Source organism: Phyllostomus hastatus, unplaced genomic scaffold (assembly GCF_019186645.2).
Source record: "Phyllostomus hastatus isolate PE091 unplaced genomic scaffold, TTU_PhHast_1.1 phas_scaffold_129, whole genome shotgun sequence".
Classification (NCBI taxonomy): Eukaryota; Metazoa; Chordata; class Mammalia; order Chiroptera; family Phyllostomidae; genus Phyllostomus; species Phyllostomus hastatus.
Window position 1 is genome coordinate 3,258,903 of NW_025334009.1, and position 15,750 is coordinate 3,274,652.

At 66.3% G+C, this 15,750-nt stretch overlaps 2 protein-coding genes across 2 annotated transcripts; one reads left to right on the plus strand and one right to left on the minus strand.

Moving 5' to 3' along the window:
• The first annotated feature begins 906 nt into the window (after window positions 1-906).
• Window positions 907-1,469, plus strand: IQCF6 (IQ motif containing F6). Its single transcript, XM_045857239.1, has 2 exons — window positions 907-921; window positions 1,101-1,469. The coding sequence occupies exons 1-2, from the start codon at window positions 907-909 to the stop codon at window positions 1,467-1,469; spliced, it is 384 nt and encodes a 127-aa protein (XP_045713195.1).
• Window positions 1,470-6,244: 4,775 nt separating this feature from the next.
• On the minus strand, window positions 6,245-15,141 carry GRM2 (glutamate metabotropic receptor 2). The gene is made up of 5 exons (XM_045857222.1): window positions 14,695-15,141; window positions 11,510-12,347; window positions 9,038-10,113; window positions 6,904-7,084; window positions 6,245-6,737 (listed from the first exon to the last, which is right to left on the minus strand). Exons 1-5 carry the CDS (start codon window positions 15,139-15,141, stop codon window positions 6,664-6,666), a joined length of 2,616 nt encoding a protein of 871 aa, XP_045713178.1. The 3' UTR covers window positions 6,245-6,663.
• Between the last annotated feature and the right edge of the window lie 609 nt (window positions 15,142-15,750).

Below are 15,750 nucleotides of genomic sequence, written 5' to 3' on the forward strand. Positions count from 1 at the left end.
CCACTTGCGGTTTCACACATCTGGTGGCGGGAAGAATCGTCCTCAGACCAGCTTTTGTCTCCATACTTTCCAAGCCGTGTTCCCCCCACCCCCCGCCCCCACCATAAACGTGTGATGCAGGCACTGCAGGGCGTGTCCCTGTGGCCACAGCAGCACCTCTGTCCCCACGACGTGGGTGGATGCACCTCGGGCAGGACCAGCTCTGGACGCCGTTTCCGTCAGGAAGGCCGGTGAGCGTGTATCCACTCCCAGAGGTGCTGTGAGCCACATGAATCTCCCCCAGTTAACTAAGCTCAGTGTGTACCCCCCTCCACTCGGCTGTGCGTGAGTCCCGTCCCCACAGAGGCTGTAGCCACGGCCTAAGCAGAGGGCGCCAGGGGGCCAGGGGGCCAGGGAAGGGGGTGGGGGAGGCCTCGCCCCCTGCAGCTCCGATATCTTGCTTTCACACATGTTACCCAGACGGGCTCCTCCCAGGTAAGCCGGTGGATTCCACGCGGGCTGTGCGTGTTCCCAAAGTGTAAGCCCTTACTCGGGGGAGAGCTGCGTGCACCCCTCTTCGCGGCCGCGGGCGGGAACACTGTGTCTGCTGACCAGCAGATGGGGGAAGAGAAGGTGGAGGAAGAGCAGGGCTGCACGTACTAGCTGGGTCTGAAGGCAAGAGAGGACGTAGGGTCCCCCCACTGGTGGGAACGCATCAATAAGGCTGACTGGTCAGTGGGTGAGGGGACAGGGCAGGGGAGCAGAGGCAGGTGTGGCTGAAGTGTGGTGGGCCAGCCAGCCCCCGGTCAGGGCAGCCGGCACACAGGTGGGCGGAGCCAGGGAGGGGGCAACTAACAGTTGAGGGCGGGGCCGAAGGCGGGGGTGACCCCACGGACACCGGAGGAGCACACTCGGAAGACCAGGGCCATGGACACACAGAGGGTGAGCCAGGCCAGCCCCGGGGGCGGCTGCCCGGAGCACGACCAGCAGTGTCTGAAGGTGAGTGGAGGAGCGAAAATAAGACGGGTGGGACCTGGAACACGGAGGGCGGGGCCGCCCAGGCCAGGCCTCCCCTCTCCTGCCCTCACCGGAGGTCTCCGTGTCCTTCCTCCCCGGACCAGCTGGAGGAGGCGGCCGTGCGGATCCAGGCATGGTGGCGCGGCAGCGAGGTGCGCCGGACGCTGCTGCACGAGGCGCTCCGGGCCTGGGCCATCCAGTGCTGGTGGCGGCAGGTGCAGGCCAAGATGCTGGAGCAGCGGCGGCGCCTGGCGCTGAGGCTCTACACCTGCCAGGAGTGGGCGGTGGTGAAGGTGCAGGCCCAGGTGCGCATGTGGCAGGCCCGCCGGCGCTTCCTGCAGGCCCGCCAGGCGGCCCGCGTCATCCAGTCGCACTGGCGCTGGTACGCCAGCCAGACCCGGGGCCTGATCCAGGGCTGCTATGCGGTCAAGGCCCGGCGGCTGGAGCTGGACATCGAAATCCTCATGGCCTAGGGCGCCGGCAGAGCCGAGGAGCCTGGACCTCTCTTCCAATAAAGATGCTGACCGACCGCAGTCTTGCCCTTTGGGAATCAGACCCACAGAAGAGGGTCTGGCCGCCGACCTTCCCGCTTTCCGCCCCCAAAAATGGTTCCCTGGCGTGCTCTGCAACCCGGCTCGGAACGATCCACTCCAATGCAAACCCGACTGATATTGCGGTGAAAGGAGACCTCCAGGGCCCAGGCCAGCCCCTGACACCTCGGCTGGCCTGATCCCAGCTCCCTCCACCCGTGCGGGCAGCCCCTGCCCGGGCATCCCCTCTCCGGGAAAGACACCGAGGGTCTGGCTGCAGCCAGAGCCAGGTAGCAGGCCAGGAGGCCACAGGCCTGTGCTTGGCAGGGCCCTCGGGCCAGCGCAGCGCTTGGCCGGCAGTCAGGAGGAGGGGCGCCCCAGCTGAGTCCCAGCAGCACAGGCCTTCTCCCTCACTGGGGGGCAGCCAGCCCCCCGGCCCCCTGCCCCACCGCCCAGGAGGGCCAGGGCAGCTCAGGTGCCTGCAGCTCCCCTCCCGAGGGGCTGAGAGATGAGGCTTCCCTCCCCTGTGCTGGCCACTGCCCGGGAGAACCAAGCATGGGGGACGCTGAGAAAGGGGGGCTCACAAGCAGAGGAGAACTGGGGAGGTGGCGGGGGAGAGCTGTCCCTCTGCCATTGGGAGTCACTGGTTTGGGGGTAGAGCCCCTGAATCCGACCTCGTCCTCAGAGCTGCTGTGCGGGCTCCCCAAGATGGCCTCCCCTTCCCCTGACATGCCCTCCACTGGCCTGAGGGGTGCTGGGGGCCTCTCTCTGCCCAGCCTCCTGCTGTCTCTTCATCCATGGCTCAGCCGTCTCTATGTCTGACCTGTCACAGTCCGTGTTTTGTCATCCATGCCCAAGGTCCCTCGCTCTTGGCCTGTGTCCCCAGGGAGATGTTTGTTCAGAGACAAACACAGAGATGTTTGTCTCTGAACCCCAGGAGTCTGAGGTCCGTGACCCTCCCGGGGTTTGCGGTGGCCGACCTCACACAGCGGGTGGGGGTGGGGCGGTGCGCTGGGTCAGGCCTTCCCTCGCCCAGGCTGGGGTGCATGTGTCTTCATGCATGTGTGCACGAGCAAACATGTGTGTGTTGTAGAAGTGCGTACTCACACACATGCACGTGCAAATGTGTGTGCATATGTGTTGTGTGCGTGTGCATGTTTAGGGTTCAGGGGGATTGTCTCCGGAGCAGCTGTGGCAGGTGTGGATTCAGGGCTCAGCCCGACACCCACCACCTCCAGCGGCTGCAGGTGGAGGGATGCAGCCAGGTACCTCGTTCCTCCAAGGGACCCCTTCCGGGCTTCAGACGCAGCTCTCTGCCCCCCTCCGCGCAGCAGTGAGCGCCAGGAGACTGGCCAGGTCTGTGTGCGGAGCAGGGCAGGGAGTCTGCAGGGCTGGCCCTGTAGGCCCCACCCTGTGCTGCCCTGAAGGTGGTTTAAAACCTGGGCCGGCCGGCGTTCGAGTCCCTGACTCTCAGCCTACATGGGACGTTGGAACACCCGGGGTGCAGACAGCGCCCGTGACTGGGCCTGGCCGGAGGTTCTGCTGTAATCGGCCCTGGGCAGAGGCCTGGGCTCCGGGGCTCCGTACCCTGTCGGGCTGTGGAAAGCACTGAGCTCAACCCTTCCCAGCCCGGGGCCCAGCCCCCTCTGCTCGGGTGGTCCCCGCTGGTGACAGGGACGCAAACCAGGACCAGCCTGGGCAGACCGGACGTCCTGCCAGCGATGGGTAAGCCTCAGGCTCAGAGGATGGCAAAGGGTGGGGGTGGGGACACGGCAGGGAGAGACAGTTTCAGCCACACAGGCCCCGTGGAACTCAGGACGGAGAAGCCGAAGTAGAAGGACTGGGGGTGACCCCCCCGCCCCAAACACACTGGAGAGAGAACGAACACTAACAAAGTGCGTTACTGTTGCAGACCAGGACGTGTGTGACCGCTCCCCAGTGCAGGGCTGCCGGTGCGAGGCTCTGGCTTCTCCACCAGGGTGTGGCCCACAGCGCCCCTGCCGGTGGCAGAGCGCATAGCAGGGCAAGACGGCAGGGTGAGTTTCAGAGCTGGTGACTCAGCCTCGCACGCAGGACCACAGGAGGCTGTCCCGGCCTGGCCTCGACCTCATTTCTCAGGGAGAGAGGACCCAGAACAGGGAGCCCAGGCCCCTCGGAGCCCAGATCCCTGTGGGAGGACAGCTCACGGGCCAGGGGCAGCCCCCACCAGCACAGAGAGCCCCCCCCGCCCCCCCCCCCCGGGGCGCCTGGGGCTGCATGCCGGGCTCCTGTGGTTGGGTACAGCGCTTGAACAACAGGCTGGGCAGCCCACCGTGCCCAGGACTGAGGGCTTGGATCGGTCGGTCACCCTCTTTCCGTCCACGGGCAAGGGTGTCGGGCAGGTTTCCCTGGGAGGGAAGGAATGTCGACCTCTAAATGTCACCATCTCTTCCCCTCCTGGGGCGGGGCTCTGGCGGGGCAGGGGAGACTATATTTTTGGTCAAGCAATGTGTGTGAAGTTCAAGAATTTCTTCAGTCTCATCAGGTTCCTTTTCTTCAATTAGAATCAAGTAAAATTAAATCGTCTCCACTAAAAAAAAAATTAGACATATGGCATGATCTCATTTTAATGAAAGGATTTCCATCTCTCCCTCTGTCTGCAAAAATGCACAGGAGTCTGTCTAGGACGCTGCACCAGAGATGGTAATGATCTTGAGCGCTGAATGATGAAACCGAGGTGATATTTTAATTTCCTTGTGGTACTTGGCAGGTGATACTTTTATTTTCTTGTGTACTTTGCTGTCGTGTGCACACTGTGTATAAGGGGCATACTGTTTTTACAGAAAGAATAATTTTTCCTACCCCCCCCCAAAAAAAAAACTAACCCTGACCTTGAGGTGAGAACCCTGGGGTCCGAAGCTGCACTTTCTTCCTCCGTTCCTCTCCCCCCTTTACACCCCCCCAAGAGTTTGCTTCTCTCCCCCCCTTGCCCTTGCTCTCCCCAGACCCACCCCTCCTGGGCCCCCACCTGTCTTTGTGGCATCGAGCCACAGGCCCAGGCAGCAGGGGGTCGGGGTGGGGACATTCTCAGAGGGCTTTGAGACCCTCCATGACCCCTCCTTTCCTCTCAGTTTCCCATGACCCCTGACCGCCCCCCCACACACACACACAAGGAGAGGTGGTGGGAGCGGTGGGGTGGGGGTGGGAGGAATGGACAGAACCCTGCTGTGAAAGCAGCTTCAGCACCAAGCCCTGCCCCCCCCCCAGGGCCTGGGGCCCCTCTGGGTGGTGGCAGAGAGGGAGGAGACGCTTCACCAAATGCCCTTTGTGTCTCATCAGCTGGGCACCATGCTCGTTACCACCTCTTTAAAAACTATTACACCTTAAGGCACATACCCCAAGCCACGTGAAGGAGGGTGGGTTTCCATGTGGCCTGTCCAGGGGCAGGGGCTGGGGCTGGGGTCCCCTGGGGCGCAGCACCGGGTGCCCGGCTGCTGGGGCAGCACCCAGGCCCGCGTCGTTGGGGACCGGAGGCTGGGAACACTGACAGCCCGTAAGGCTGCCAGAATTAGCAAGTGAAAATACAGTGTGCCCACTTCAATCCGAATGTCAGATAAGCAACAAAAACATCTCGTCTAAGTATGTCCCAATTAGTGATGGCACACCCTTAGACGAAAAAATCGTTCACTGTTTATGTGACATTCGAATTTAATTGGCGCCCCTGCTCCCCAAGTATTGGCTGGGGAGGAAGGCAATTCCTGTCATTGCCTTTTTTTTTTTTTCAGTTTTGTTTTCATTTTTTTAAATCGTCAACCCAAACGTCCACAGCCTTGCCTGCTTATCACGCTGGTGCGTTCACTTAAAGATAAATGTCCCCGGACTGCCTGTCTCCCAACACTGAAAGGGCCTTGTCCCGCGGAGATAGCACCGTCTCAGGGCTGCCCGGTGCGGGTCCGGGGGCCCCCCAAGACCACAGCAGGGCAGCCGGCCCCCGGCTTAGCCGCGGGGCCGAGACTGTGCCGCTGCGCCCTCTGCCGGTGAGCCCCCGACGGCACAGACGGGCTCCCCGGGCCAGCCTGCCTGCCTGTCTGCCTGCCGCTGGGGTCAGAGTTCACCCAGGGCTCCCGGAAAGGCCCTGTCCCCCACCTCTCGCTGGCCTCCCCCACCGCCCCGCCCCTGCCGGCCCCGCTCCTCTCTCCCCTCCTCACCAGCTCTTCCCGGCTTCGGGCGCGCCCTGTAACCGACCTTCCGCCCCTGCCACCTCTCGGTTTCCTTGCTCCCGACGCTTAGCCTGCCTCTGCGCGGACCCACGGCTGCTGCACGTGCCAGGCCCGCGGGCCGTGGCGAAGCCCGCCATCCCCGGGGTACAGCCAGCTGCCCCTCCAGGTCCCGCCCCGGAAGCCAGGTGAGCTTGTGACCGTCTAACCCTGCCGCCGCCCCCGGGAGTGCCTGGGCTTGTCTGCAGTGGTTCCTTTTAAGAGAGGCTGGGTGTTCGTTTCCCGCCTCCCCCACCGGGCGGGCGGGCCCCACCCCCTGCAGGTCCCAGCGGCGGGTGTGCGGCAGGCACAGAGGAGAGTCCACGAACTGTGGCAACGTGAAGGCTGGGCGGCCCGTGGCTGGGGCGAGGGGCCTCCCGGCATCAAGGGCAGAGAATGGTTTCTTTTTAAAATAAAGACACTTTATTTACAGATAATACAAAATAAACCACAGGACAAACTACTGGGCAGGGGGAGGGAGGGACAGCCCGCGTCATGACCCCCCTCCCCGTCCCAGAATAACATATAAAAAAATTTAAAAGGCCCTAACAGGAGGGAGGGGCAGGGCTGGAAGCACCGTTGCTGGTTGGGGATCGGGGCCTGCAGCCCCCAGCCACCCTGTTCCGAGGCCAGGGGGGCCCTGGCCTGCTCCCTTCCGAGTCCTGGGTCTGGTGAGGAGGGGACGCACTGCAGGGGCCGCGGGTGGCTGCTGCAGAGGCTCCCCGGCCCCGGACCCACCCTCTACTCTAAAGGGTTGGAGTGAGGAGGGGGCCGGTGGCATGGGGGTGGGCATGGGGCGGGAGTTATTGCAGGGCTCCAGCCAACTTCCTCCTGGCTCCAGGTACGCCGGGTCTGCACCGGGTCCCGGGGAGCAGCTGTGCCAAGGCAGGGGCACGGGGTCCTCAGAGCGATGACGTCGTTGAGTCCACCACCTCGCGACCGTTGCAGACGGTGGGGACACTCTGGGAGCCAGACCCTGGGGAGAGGAAGCGGGAGATCGGGCCTGACTGAGGCGGGGGGGCTCCAGAGAGGGCGCGCAGTAGGGGCAGAGGGAGGGCCCCCTACCCCCACCCTCTCCCGTCCCCGGCGGAGGGATCTCAGCAGCCCAGGGAGCGCAGGAGGGTGCTAGGGTGGACGCTGACCTGGGCCGAGGCTGGCGCTGGCCCTGGCCGCAGTGCTGCCGAAGCGGCTGGTGGGCGCGCGGTGGGTGACCACGTTCTTCTGCGGCTGGAAGAGGATGATGTGCAGCTTGGGCGCAAAGAGACAGCCGAGCACGACCGAGCCGCTGAGACTGACCGACACGCACATGGTGGTGGTCTGCACCTGCGGTGGGCGGGGCCAAGGACGGGTCTGTCCCCGAGGCTCGGGCCTGGCCCCAGGAGCCGCGCCCCCCGACCCCGACCCCGCCAAGGCTGCGGGGCAGGGGGTGGGGGAGACGTAAGCATCCAGCCCTGGGCCCGAGTCCCTTCGACAAGCCCCAGGGGGTTTCTGGGGAGGTCCGGCACAGGCCCTGCTATGCCAGCCCCTGGGGGCTGCCTGTCTTCCCAGGGAGACCGTGTTCCCGCTGTGGGCGGGATCATGCGGGGGAGCACGGACCCGTGGGAGTGTGTGCGCGCGTGTGTGGAGGGGGGCCGGTACAGAGGGCTTGTGTGTGAGTGCACGTACATCTGCCGGGCGTGTGTATGCAGGGGGTGGAGGGTGCGTGTAGCCGTGTGGGTGCAGGTATAGGAGGCGGGTGCAGGTGGGAAGGTGTGAGGGTGTGCCAGGTATGCTGACATGTGTGTGTCTGCATGCATGTGTGTGTGTGCGTGCACATGAGTAGCTAGATGCATGTGTGAGTACTCTGTGTGTCACAGGTGAGTCCTTAGCCACCTGTGATTGGCATGCAAATGCAAATCATATGCAAATGCAGGCTGAGTCAGAGTGGTCCCACCCCCCCAGCCCTGGCCTCCACCACCCAGGCAGGTGGCCCAGCAGGTGCAAGAGCAGCCAAGCCCAGCCGACCCGGGCCCCCAGCGCTGCCCACCATACCTCCGTCCTGGGGCGGGGGCCTTGGCAGGGGCTCTGGCCTCGATTTTCCTGTTCCTTTAATTGTTAAGGTTGTCAGTTCAGACCCTGTTCTACGCTCCCCAGCTGAGTGACCTCAGACAAGGGGCTGAACCTCCCTGAGTGCCCGTGTCCTCGTCTGTAAAATGGGAGGGAGGGCCACGGAGCTCCCTCCGGTCATGAGGATCCACCACAGTGGTCCCTTCACCGTCCAGGGCCTAGCACCTCATTGCTGCCGCCGGGAGGCTGCCCCCCCCCCGCCCCCGCCGATGCAGCCACTGCTCCCTGACACTGAGGAGGCTCCGGGGACACGCCGTGCCAGCTGGGGTCCAGGGCTCACCTGCTGTGCCCGCCCTCAACCCTGTACCCCGATCTCTGCCCGTCTTTCCTTCACCCTCCCTGCCTTCCCTGCTCTTGGCTCTCCAGCCCGGAGCCGCACAGCCCCAGGGGCACCGCGCACACAGCCCCGGGGGCACCGCGCACACAGCAGGGCTCCACGGAGCCGCCGAGACGGCCCCTCCGGAGCCGCGTGGCTCCCTCACCTGCCACCCTCACCCCAGCTCTCCCCCTTCACCCCTGCTCCCTGTCCACCATCTGTGCCTCCTTCCCCATCACAGGGGGCCATGCACCCTCTGCTCTGGCCAGCTGTCCCCACCTTCCCCACCCTCCCGACACCAGCCTGCCTTGCTGCAGAGCCCAGTTCGAGGACTCCTCTTTCAGGGAGCTCTCCCTGATTTCTCTGCACACACATACACGGTGTGCACCCAGCTACGACCGAACACACGCCCTCTTCCGCATGCCCACTGGGGCCTCTGTCACCCTAAACCAGTCAGCAGCGCTTCCGCTTCCGGAGTTGGCTCTCTAGTCAGTCAATCTCCTGCTCGCCCACTGGCCCCAGAGCTCCCCAGACAGAGCCAGGGTCTCCCCGCTGCCCTCGACCCTCAGCAGAGCCGAGCAGAGCCCCTGCTCACTGGACACGCTGCAGCCCTGCACCCCCAGACTGGAGGACCCGAGGCCTGAAGCCTGTTACCAGCTCCCTCCGGCTCCCCAGGCCTCACTCAGCCTTCCCGCCTTCCCCGGGGTCCGGTCCCCGCGGGGCCCCCACCCACCGGGTGCCCCGGGTGAGCGTTTACGCGGGCAGGGCCTCCGAGGCATCGGGAGATCACAGAGGCGCCAGGAGACGGAAGGTCCGGCGCCCCGCCCCAGCCTCCTCCGCGGCGGGCCGCTCACCCGGTAGTCGCTGGAGGTGACGTAGAAGATGGGCAGGAAGGCCAGCCAGATGATGCACGTGGTGTACATGGTGAAGCCGATGAACTTGGCCTCGTTGAAGTTCTCGGGGCACTTGCGGGTCTTGAAGGCGTACAGCGTGCAGAGCGCGATGAGCAGCACGTTGTAGGCCAGCGAGCCCAGCATGCTGGTGTCGCGGTGGTTGCAGCGCAGCGTCACCACCTCGCGCCGCTCGGGGGCGGTCTCCTTGCCCGTGCCCGGCGCCTCCGCCACCAGCCAGGCCACCACGATGAGCAGCTGGCCCGAGATGAGCGCCAGGCAGATGGCCACCTGCGAGGCGGGGCTGATGAAGCGCGGCCGCTGGGCCCCCTCCCGGGCGCCCCCGAAGATGCGGGCGATGCGGTTGGTCTTGGTGAGCAGGGCCGAGTAGCAGATGGAGAAGGCGGTGCCCAGGCCGAGGCGCCGCAGGGCGCACACGGCGGCGGAGGGCTTGGCGATGAAGACGAAGGTCATGCAGTAGCAGAGGAAGACGCCGCCCAGCAGGATGTAGCAGAGCTCCCGGCCCGAGGCCTTGACCACGGGCGTGGTGTTGTGCCGCAGGAAGACGCCCAGCACGAAGAGGGTGGCCAGGGCGCCCAGGCAGGCGATGGTGACGGGCCCCACGGCCCAGGCGTCGCCCCAGCGGATGTACTCCTGCGGCAGCTCGAAGCAGCCGGTGAGGCTGGCGTTGGGCCAGTAGCCCAGGCCGCAGTCGGCGCAGGTGAACTCGTCCAGCCGGTACTCGTAGGGCTGGCAGGGGATGCACAGCCAGCAGCAGCCCTCCCCGGGCTGCACGCTCTTCACCTCGTTCCGCAGGCAGGGCTCGCTGCAGCGGGAGGCGGGCGGCGGGCCGGCGGAGGGCGCGGCCCAGGGGATGAGGCGGGTGTCCAGGGTCAGGCCCTCGGCCCAGTAGCCCACCTTCTGGTAGCGGTAGCGCCCACCGCCTGCCCGCAGGTAGGTGAAGATGTTGTAGCGGCCGATGCCGTCACCGAAGCGGTCGAAGCGCACCTCGCTGTGGGTGTCGGCAGGGCGGAAGGGGGCTGGGGTGGGGGAGGGAAGGAAGAGGGGGTTGGATCCTGAGGTGACCTCGCCCTCCCTGACGTGGGACCCAAAGCCCGGAGCTGGGCCGGTCCCCGTCCTGCTCCTCACCCCCCCCCACGAAAGCCGGCCTTGCCCTGCCCCCTACTGTTGTGCCAAATCAGAGGCCACCGCAGACGCTGGCCCTAAGTGCCCATCAGAACCCCGGCCTTAAAGGCCAGGCATCGGCACAGACCGAAACCCCACACTAGCCTCCGGCCACGACTCCCCAGACCCAGGCCTGGACCGAATCTCCACAACCCGCCAACCCAGAGCCCAGCTTGAGCACCACACACGCCACGTCCCTCTCCCCGAACTCCACCCGGAGACCCCCCAGAGCTAAGCACGTGCAGCCGAGGGTCTGCTCCGGCCCCACGAAATCCAGCCGCAGTGCCGGCCCCTGACTGCTCACCCTGACCTCCAGGTGTGCCAAACCACCAGGTGTGACCCCAGCCATCACCTGAAACCGCTGATGGCGCCCATGTGGGCTCACAGGTGCCTCCCACATCACATCGACTCCCCCCGCACGCCCCCTGTGACCTTCCAGTCCCCCAGCCACGCTCAGGGTCCACCCCTGCCACGCTGGATCTCAGTGAGAAGCTGGGGTTCAAGCCAGCGGCCGATGTGCCGGCGAAGGCCCCATGGTCCACGGCGCCGCCTGGGGTCGCACGCAGGTCCCCGCAGCCCCTACGCACGCCACCCGGCCTGGGAGTCCTAAGCACCCAGCTGGAGCCCACGGTCCCTCCCATCAAGCCCAGCCGGGCCCGCTGCCACGTGGGCCCCAGCAGCCTCTGGCTGCCCTGTCCCTCGGAAGGCCGGCCAGCGGGAATGGCTACTCGACTTGGCCCCGGGCCCACGCTCCAGCTGCGTCCTCTCCCTTGTTCCCTTGGGGATCTGTCCAAGGTGCTCATTTTTCTTAAAACTGGGGCTTTCATTAAAATAAAAGGTTTGAAGAGGCTGTGGCCACCGTGAGTAGAAAAATCGGGATTAGGAGCAGGCATTTTCCCTGGAAAACTGTGCCCTCCGACGCTCACTTCTGACCCACCCTCACTCGGAAGCTCGCTGACCAGCTGCTGGCTGCCGGTGGCCCGGGGGGGCCTCCTGGTCCCTGTGCCCCGCGTGCTGAAGGGACAGCGGGGAGAGGGAAGGGCTGAGGCAGGAACCCAAGACCCTCAAAGTGCGGGAGCCGGCCAGGCACCCTAGTCCCGGCTCCGGCTGGGCCCTCTCTGCCTCTCTACCCTGGTCCTGGCTGTGACACTAGCCCCCTGGGGAGGCCCGTGCTTGCGGGCTGTTTTCATAGTCAAGCAATGAGACCGGAGGGCCTGCTGCCCCCCCGTGGATGCCGGCCGGCCACATTACCGTCGAACTTGACGTTGAGCACGAAGTCCTTGTAGAGGCGGCGCCCGTTGACGGGCCGCATGGCGTCGCAGAGGCGGGTGGTGTTGGGGCAGAGGGCGCGGTGCATGTCGTGCAGCGCGTGCGCCATGGCGTACACGGCGTTGACCACGAACATGATCTTGGACTCCTGCTCGAAGGGCACGGCCCGCAGCGAGTGGGCGGCGCAGTCCCGCTGCCGGAAGCTGCAGCGGAACCGCTGCTCCCAGAACTCGCGGAACCAGGGGTTGCGGCTGTTGTTCCAGGGGTCCAGGCCCCGGAAGTAGGAGGCGAAGTCACGGATGGGGTAGGAGGCCAGCTCGATGGTGATGGCGCCCTCGGCGGCGCCCTCGCTGCCCGCCACCACGCTCTCCAGCGCCCCCCAGCCGTCGCTGGCCACCCAGGTGAAGCTGGCGTTGAGGCGCTGGGTGGCGGCGAGCAGCTCGCGGGCGTCCTCCGACCGGGTGAAGAGGACGGCCACGCGGGCGCTGGGCTTCTGCAGCAGGGCGCGCACCACGCCCTCGAAGGCGGCGCGGCTCATGGCGCGGCCCACCTTCTCCGAGGTGGCCACGCAGATGTTGCGGGCGCGGGCCTCCAGCTCGAAGGCCTCGATGCCCGTCTCGCCGTAGTCGCCCTCGGACGCCACGGTGGACACGTAGGTCCAGTTGAAGAAGCGGAGGATCTCGGCCATGGCCTTGGCCTGGAAGAAGTCTGGGGGCACCGTGCGGGCGAAGTAGTCGTAGCGGGACTTGTCGCTGAGCTTGGCGCTGGTGGAGGCGTAGCTGATCTGCGGGATCTGGAACAGCCGCAGCAGGTTGGCCACCTGGGGTTGGGGCGGGGGGGCAAGGGTCGGAGACAGCCGGGTCCCCTGCAGCCGTCTGGCCTCAGGGTCAAGCATCCATGTGCTCTGCCCTGAGCTCCCCTCTGCCCAGAGACTTCGAGCCTGTCTCCATGCGTCTTCCTCCCGGGGACTGGAGAGTTTCCAACCCCTTCCCCAGGACGGGGGACAGCAGACCCCGGGGCCGAGGCACCCCCATCCAGAGCTGCCGCCTGTGGCCCCGGTCCCCTCTGCTGCCCCCTCAGACCCGTGGCCGTAGCAACAGTGGGGAGCCAAAGAGCAGCCCGAGTGGTGGGTGGAGAGAGGGGGGCACCAGGCTGCACGGGGGACAGACGGCACCTGGGGTGCCCAGGGCTCCCCTGGCTGGGGTCCTAACCCTTCCCCAGAGTCAGTGCCGATGGGCAGATGGAGAAGGGAAAGGCCCCCTCAGATCTAAGGGCCCTCGAGCACCGGTCTCCACTCGGTGCTGAGCCTGAAGGAAATGGCTTCCTGCTTCTCTCCGGCTGCCTGGCAGCCCCTCTGCCCTCACCCCCCTCCCCCGGCCCCCGGGCAGCTGGGGCCCGCCCCCGAGATCGGGGTCCAGCGAGGACCTGGTGGGGAGGTGGGAGCAGGGAAGGCTCAGGTCCCACGGGAGGGAGCCAGCTCCCAGACTTCCCTGGGGACACGGGGCTCTCTCCTGTCTCCGCACCCTCTCCTCCCGCACCGCCCCGCTCTGGGGCCCCGTGCAGGCGGGCAGATCCCCTGAGCCTCAGTCCCTTCACCCTGCCTCGCAAGGCCACCGGGCAGATGAAGCCGATGATGCGGTGAGGTCTCGGGGCCTGGCATGTGGAGGGTGGTAGGGATTTGGGGGAGAAGGAAGGGGCAGCGATGAAGAGGAGCCATTAACCGGCAGGTGTGGCCTGCAGGTGGAGGGCCAGGCCTTGTTTTGCCCCAGACACGGAGAAGCAGACACGCAGAGGTGTGGGCCCTGCTGAGGACGGAGGGAGGTAACTCAGCCCCCAGAGATGAAGGCAGGGCCCTGGGGAGAACTGTGGGAGGGGGTGCTGGGAAAGCCCCTAGCCGCTCCTGCAGGCGCCAGCAGGTGGGAGGCTGCCTGCCCACCCCGGCCCCCAGCCAGGGCTGTGGACGTTGGGGCTGGCCAGCCGCACCGATCTGAGGCAACTGGCCACGTGCCGCCGCCGGGAATGGCAGGGCTGGGAATTCAGTCCCTGCCGCCGGGGTGGGGGGTGTGCAGGGAGCAGGCCTCCCCCACCCCAGGCCCCCAGGGATCAGGCGGCTCACGCTCCGTTCCTCCCAAAGAAGTGCCCTGGGTCAGGAGTCCCGGCCCTGCCTCTGACAACAGCACCCTCAGGCCGGGCTCCGGAAGAAAGCTGGGGCCCGGCCGAGGCCCTCCTGGCAACCCGCAACCCTGATCCCAGTCCTGGCCTCGCCTTCCACCTGGGCACCCGGTCAGGGAGGGGGAGGGCCCCACCCGGGCTACAGCAGCCAGGTGTGCCCGGGGACGTAGGGGGGGCAGTGCCCTCCACTGACCCTTGCAGGAGAGCAGGAGGAGGGAGGGCCTGATGCCCTCACCACCCCCCCTTAAAGCCTGCATCCCTGCAGGACCCTGGGGGGCCGCCCCCTCTGCTTCTCTTCCTCCTGGGCCCTCCCCCCCATTTCCCTCCGGTGGGCTGTTTCTGGCTGCTATCCCCCACCTCCTCCCGGTCCACGGCGAGGTGGTCTGACGGGCCGGGAGGGCCCTGGTGGGAGCCCATGGCCCACGCCCCCCCCACCTCGGCGGGAGCCTGGATCGCCGGCCTGCCTCTCTCCAGCGCTCAGCATCCTCGCCCGTGACACGCGTTAGTCATGAGAGCAGCCCGTGTGGAACACGCCCCGTGGGCTGCCAGGCCCCGACGCACGCTGGGCATGCACCCCCTCCTCACCTTTCTGCCACAGCCTCAAGAGCGGCAGTGTGATGAGTCCCATTTTATAAGGAGGCGACTGAGGCACAGAAGAGAGAAGGGTTGCCCCGAGGCACACAGGAAGCGGGGGCGCCGGGCTCAGACTGGCGTTCCGCCCCGAGAGCCCTGGCTGCTTAGCCTCTCGGGGCTGCACTTAGCATCAGGCGTGTGGGGGGTGTTGGAAGTGGCGTGTTTTCCCTGCACGGCCTCTAACAATGGACCCCCACCATGTGATGGGGACACTTTCCCAGTCTTCTGTAAAAAGCTACTCAAGGGAAGCTTCTGGTTCCTCTCCCAGTGCATGGCAGCCCCGAGCACCTGCCCAGCGGGCACCTGGGCCCTGCCTCCAGCCTGTGTCTCCGGCCGTGATCCGAGCAGCCCCCCCAACGTACCTGGATGGAGACGTCGCTGTAGGAGCCGCCGATGACACCGGTGATGGCCGTAGGAGCGTCGTCGTGGGCGGCGTAGGAGCCGTCGGGGCAGATGTGGCGGGAGCCGTCGGCGCCCCGGCTGAGCGAGGCGCGCACGAAGTCCAGGGCCTGCTCCAGGGCGTACGTGTCCTTGGAGCAGCTGTCCAGGATGTGCGCGCCCAGGCGCACGCCGGGCAGCAGGTGCGGGTCCCGGTTGATGCGGTCCAGCGCGAACAGCATGGCCTCCAGGCGCTGGATGCCCCGGTGCTGGTTGATGGGCCCGCACTCCTCTGCGGGGCCGCCCTTCTGGTGGACCGGGAACAGCCCGCCCAGCACCAGATCCCCCTCCAGGGTCAGCACCTTCTTGGCCGGGCCCTCGGCCGCAGCGCCCCACAGCAGCAGCGCCAGGAGCGCAGGCAGCGACCCCATGGCCCCGGAGGGGGTGGGTGGGTCCAGCCTCCGGGGGATGAGAGTGGAAGCAGCAAAGCCCAAGAGAGGAGGAAGGAGGGGGCAGGGAAGGACAGGCGGGAAGAGAGATGACAGGGGCCTGGCTCCTGCAGAGAGAGACGGACAGATGGACAGACAGACAGGAGAGGAATCTGAGAGCGGCTGCCCCTTCCGACTCTGCCTCCCCTGGCTCCCCTTGCCCGGGTACTCGGGTGTCAGCAGGGGCCCACAGCACAGACGGGGCTGAGAGGCGCCCGGGACACCCCTCGGCCTATCCCTCAGCCCTGCCCTGACTTGGGTCTGGAAACAGGCCCTGTGCCCGTCGCAGCTCAGCAGAGAGAGTGGGAGACAGAGTGAGCGGGGGGCCCCAGCTGACACCAGTGTCACCGTGAGTGGAATAGAGTCCAGAAGCCAGTGCACCCCTCCCAGGGCCCCAGGGTCAATGACCACACAGCAGAGGCCAGGTTGGAGTCATGAACTGGGGGCCCGGCGCCCGCCCAGAGCCTTGGCTCCCCCGGCCAGGCCACTGCTGCTGGCTCAGACCCCACCCACAGGGGAAGAGGGAGGGAAGGGTGTCCAGCTGCTCGGGAG

Excerpts from the sequence above, each read along its gene's own strand:
- GRM2 (XM_045857222.1), bottom strand. The coding sequence starts at position 15,141 with ATGGGGTCGCTGCCTGCGCTCCTGGCGCTGCTGCTGTGGGGCGCTGCG. Across the intron at positions 12,348-14,694 it reads ACAGCGACGTCTCCATCCAG|GTGGCCAACCTGCTGCGGCT; the intron begins GTACGTTGGGGG and ends CCCCAACCCCAG. Across the intron at positions 7,085-9,037 it reads TCACCTCCAGCGACTACCGG|GTGCAGACCACCACCATGTG; the intron begins GTGAGCGGCCCG and ends CGCCCACCGCAG.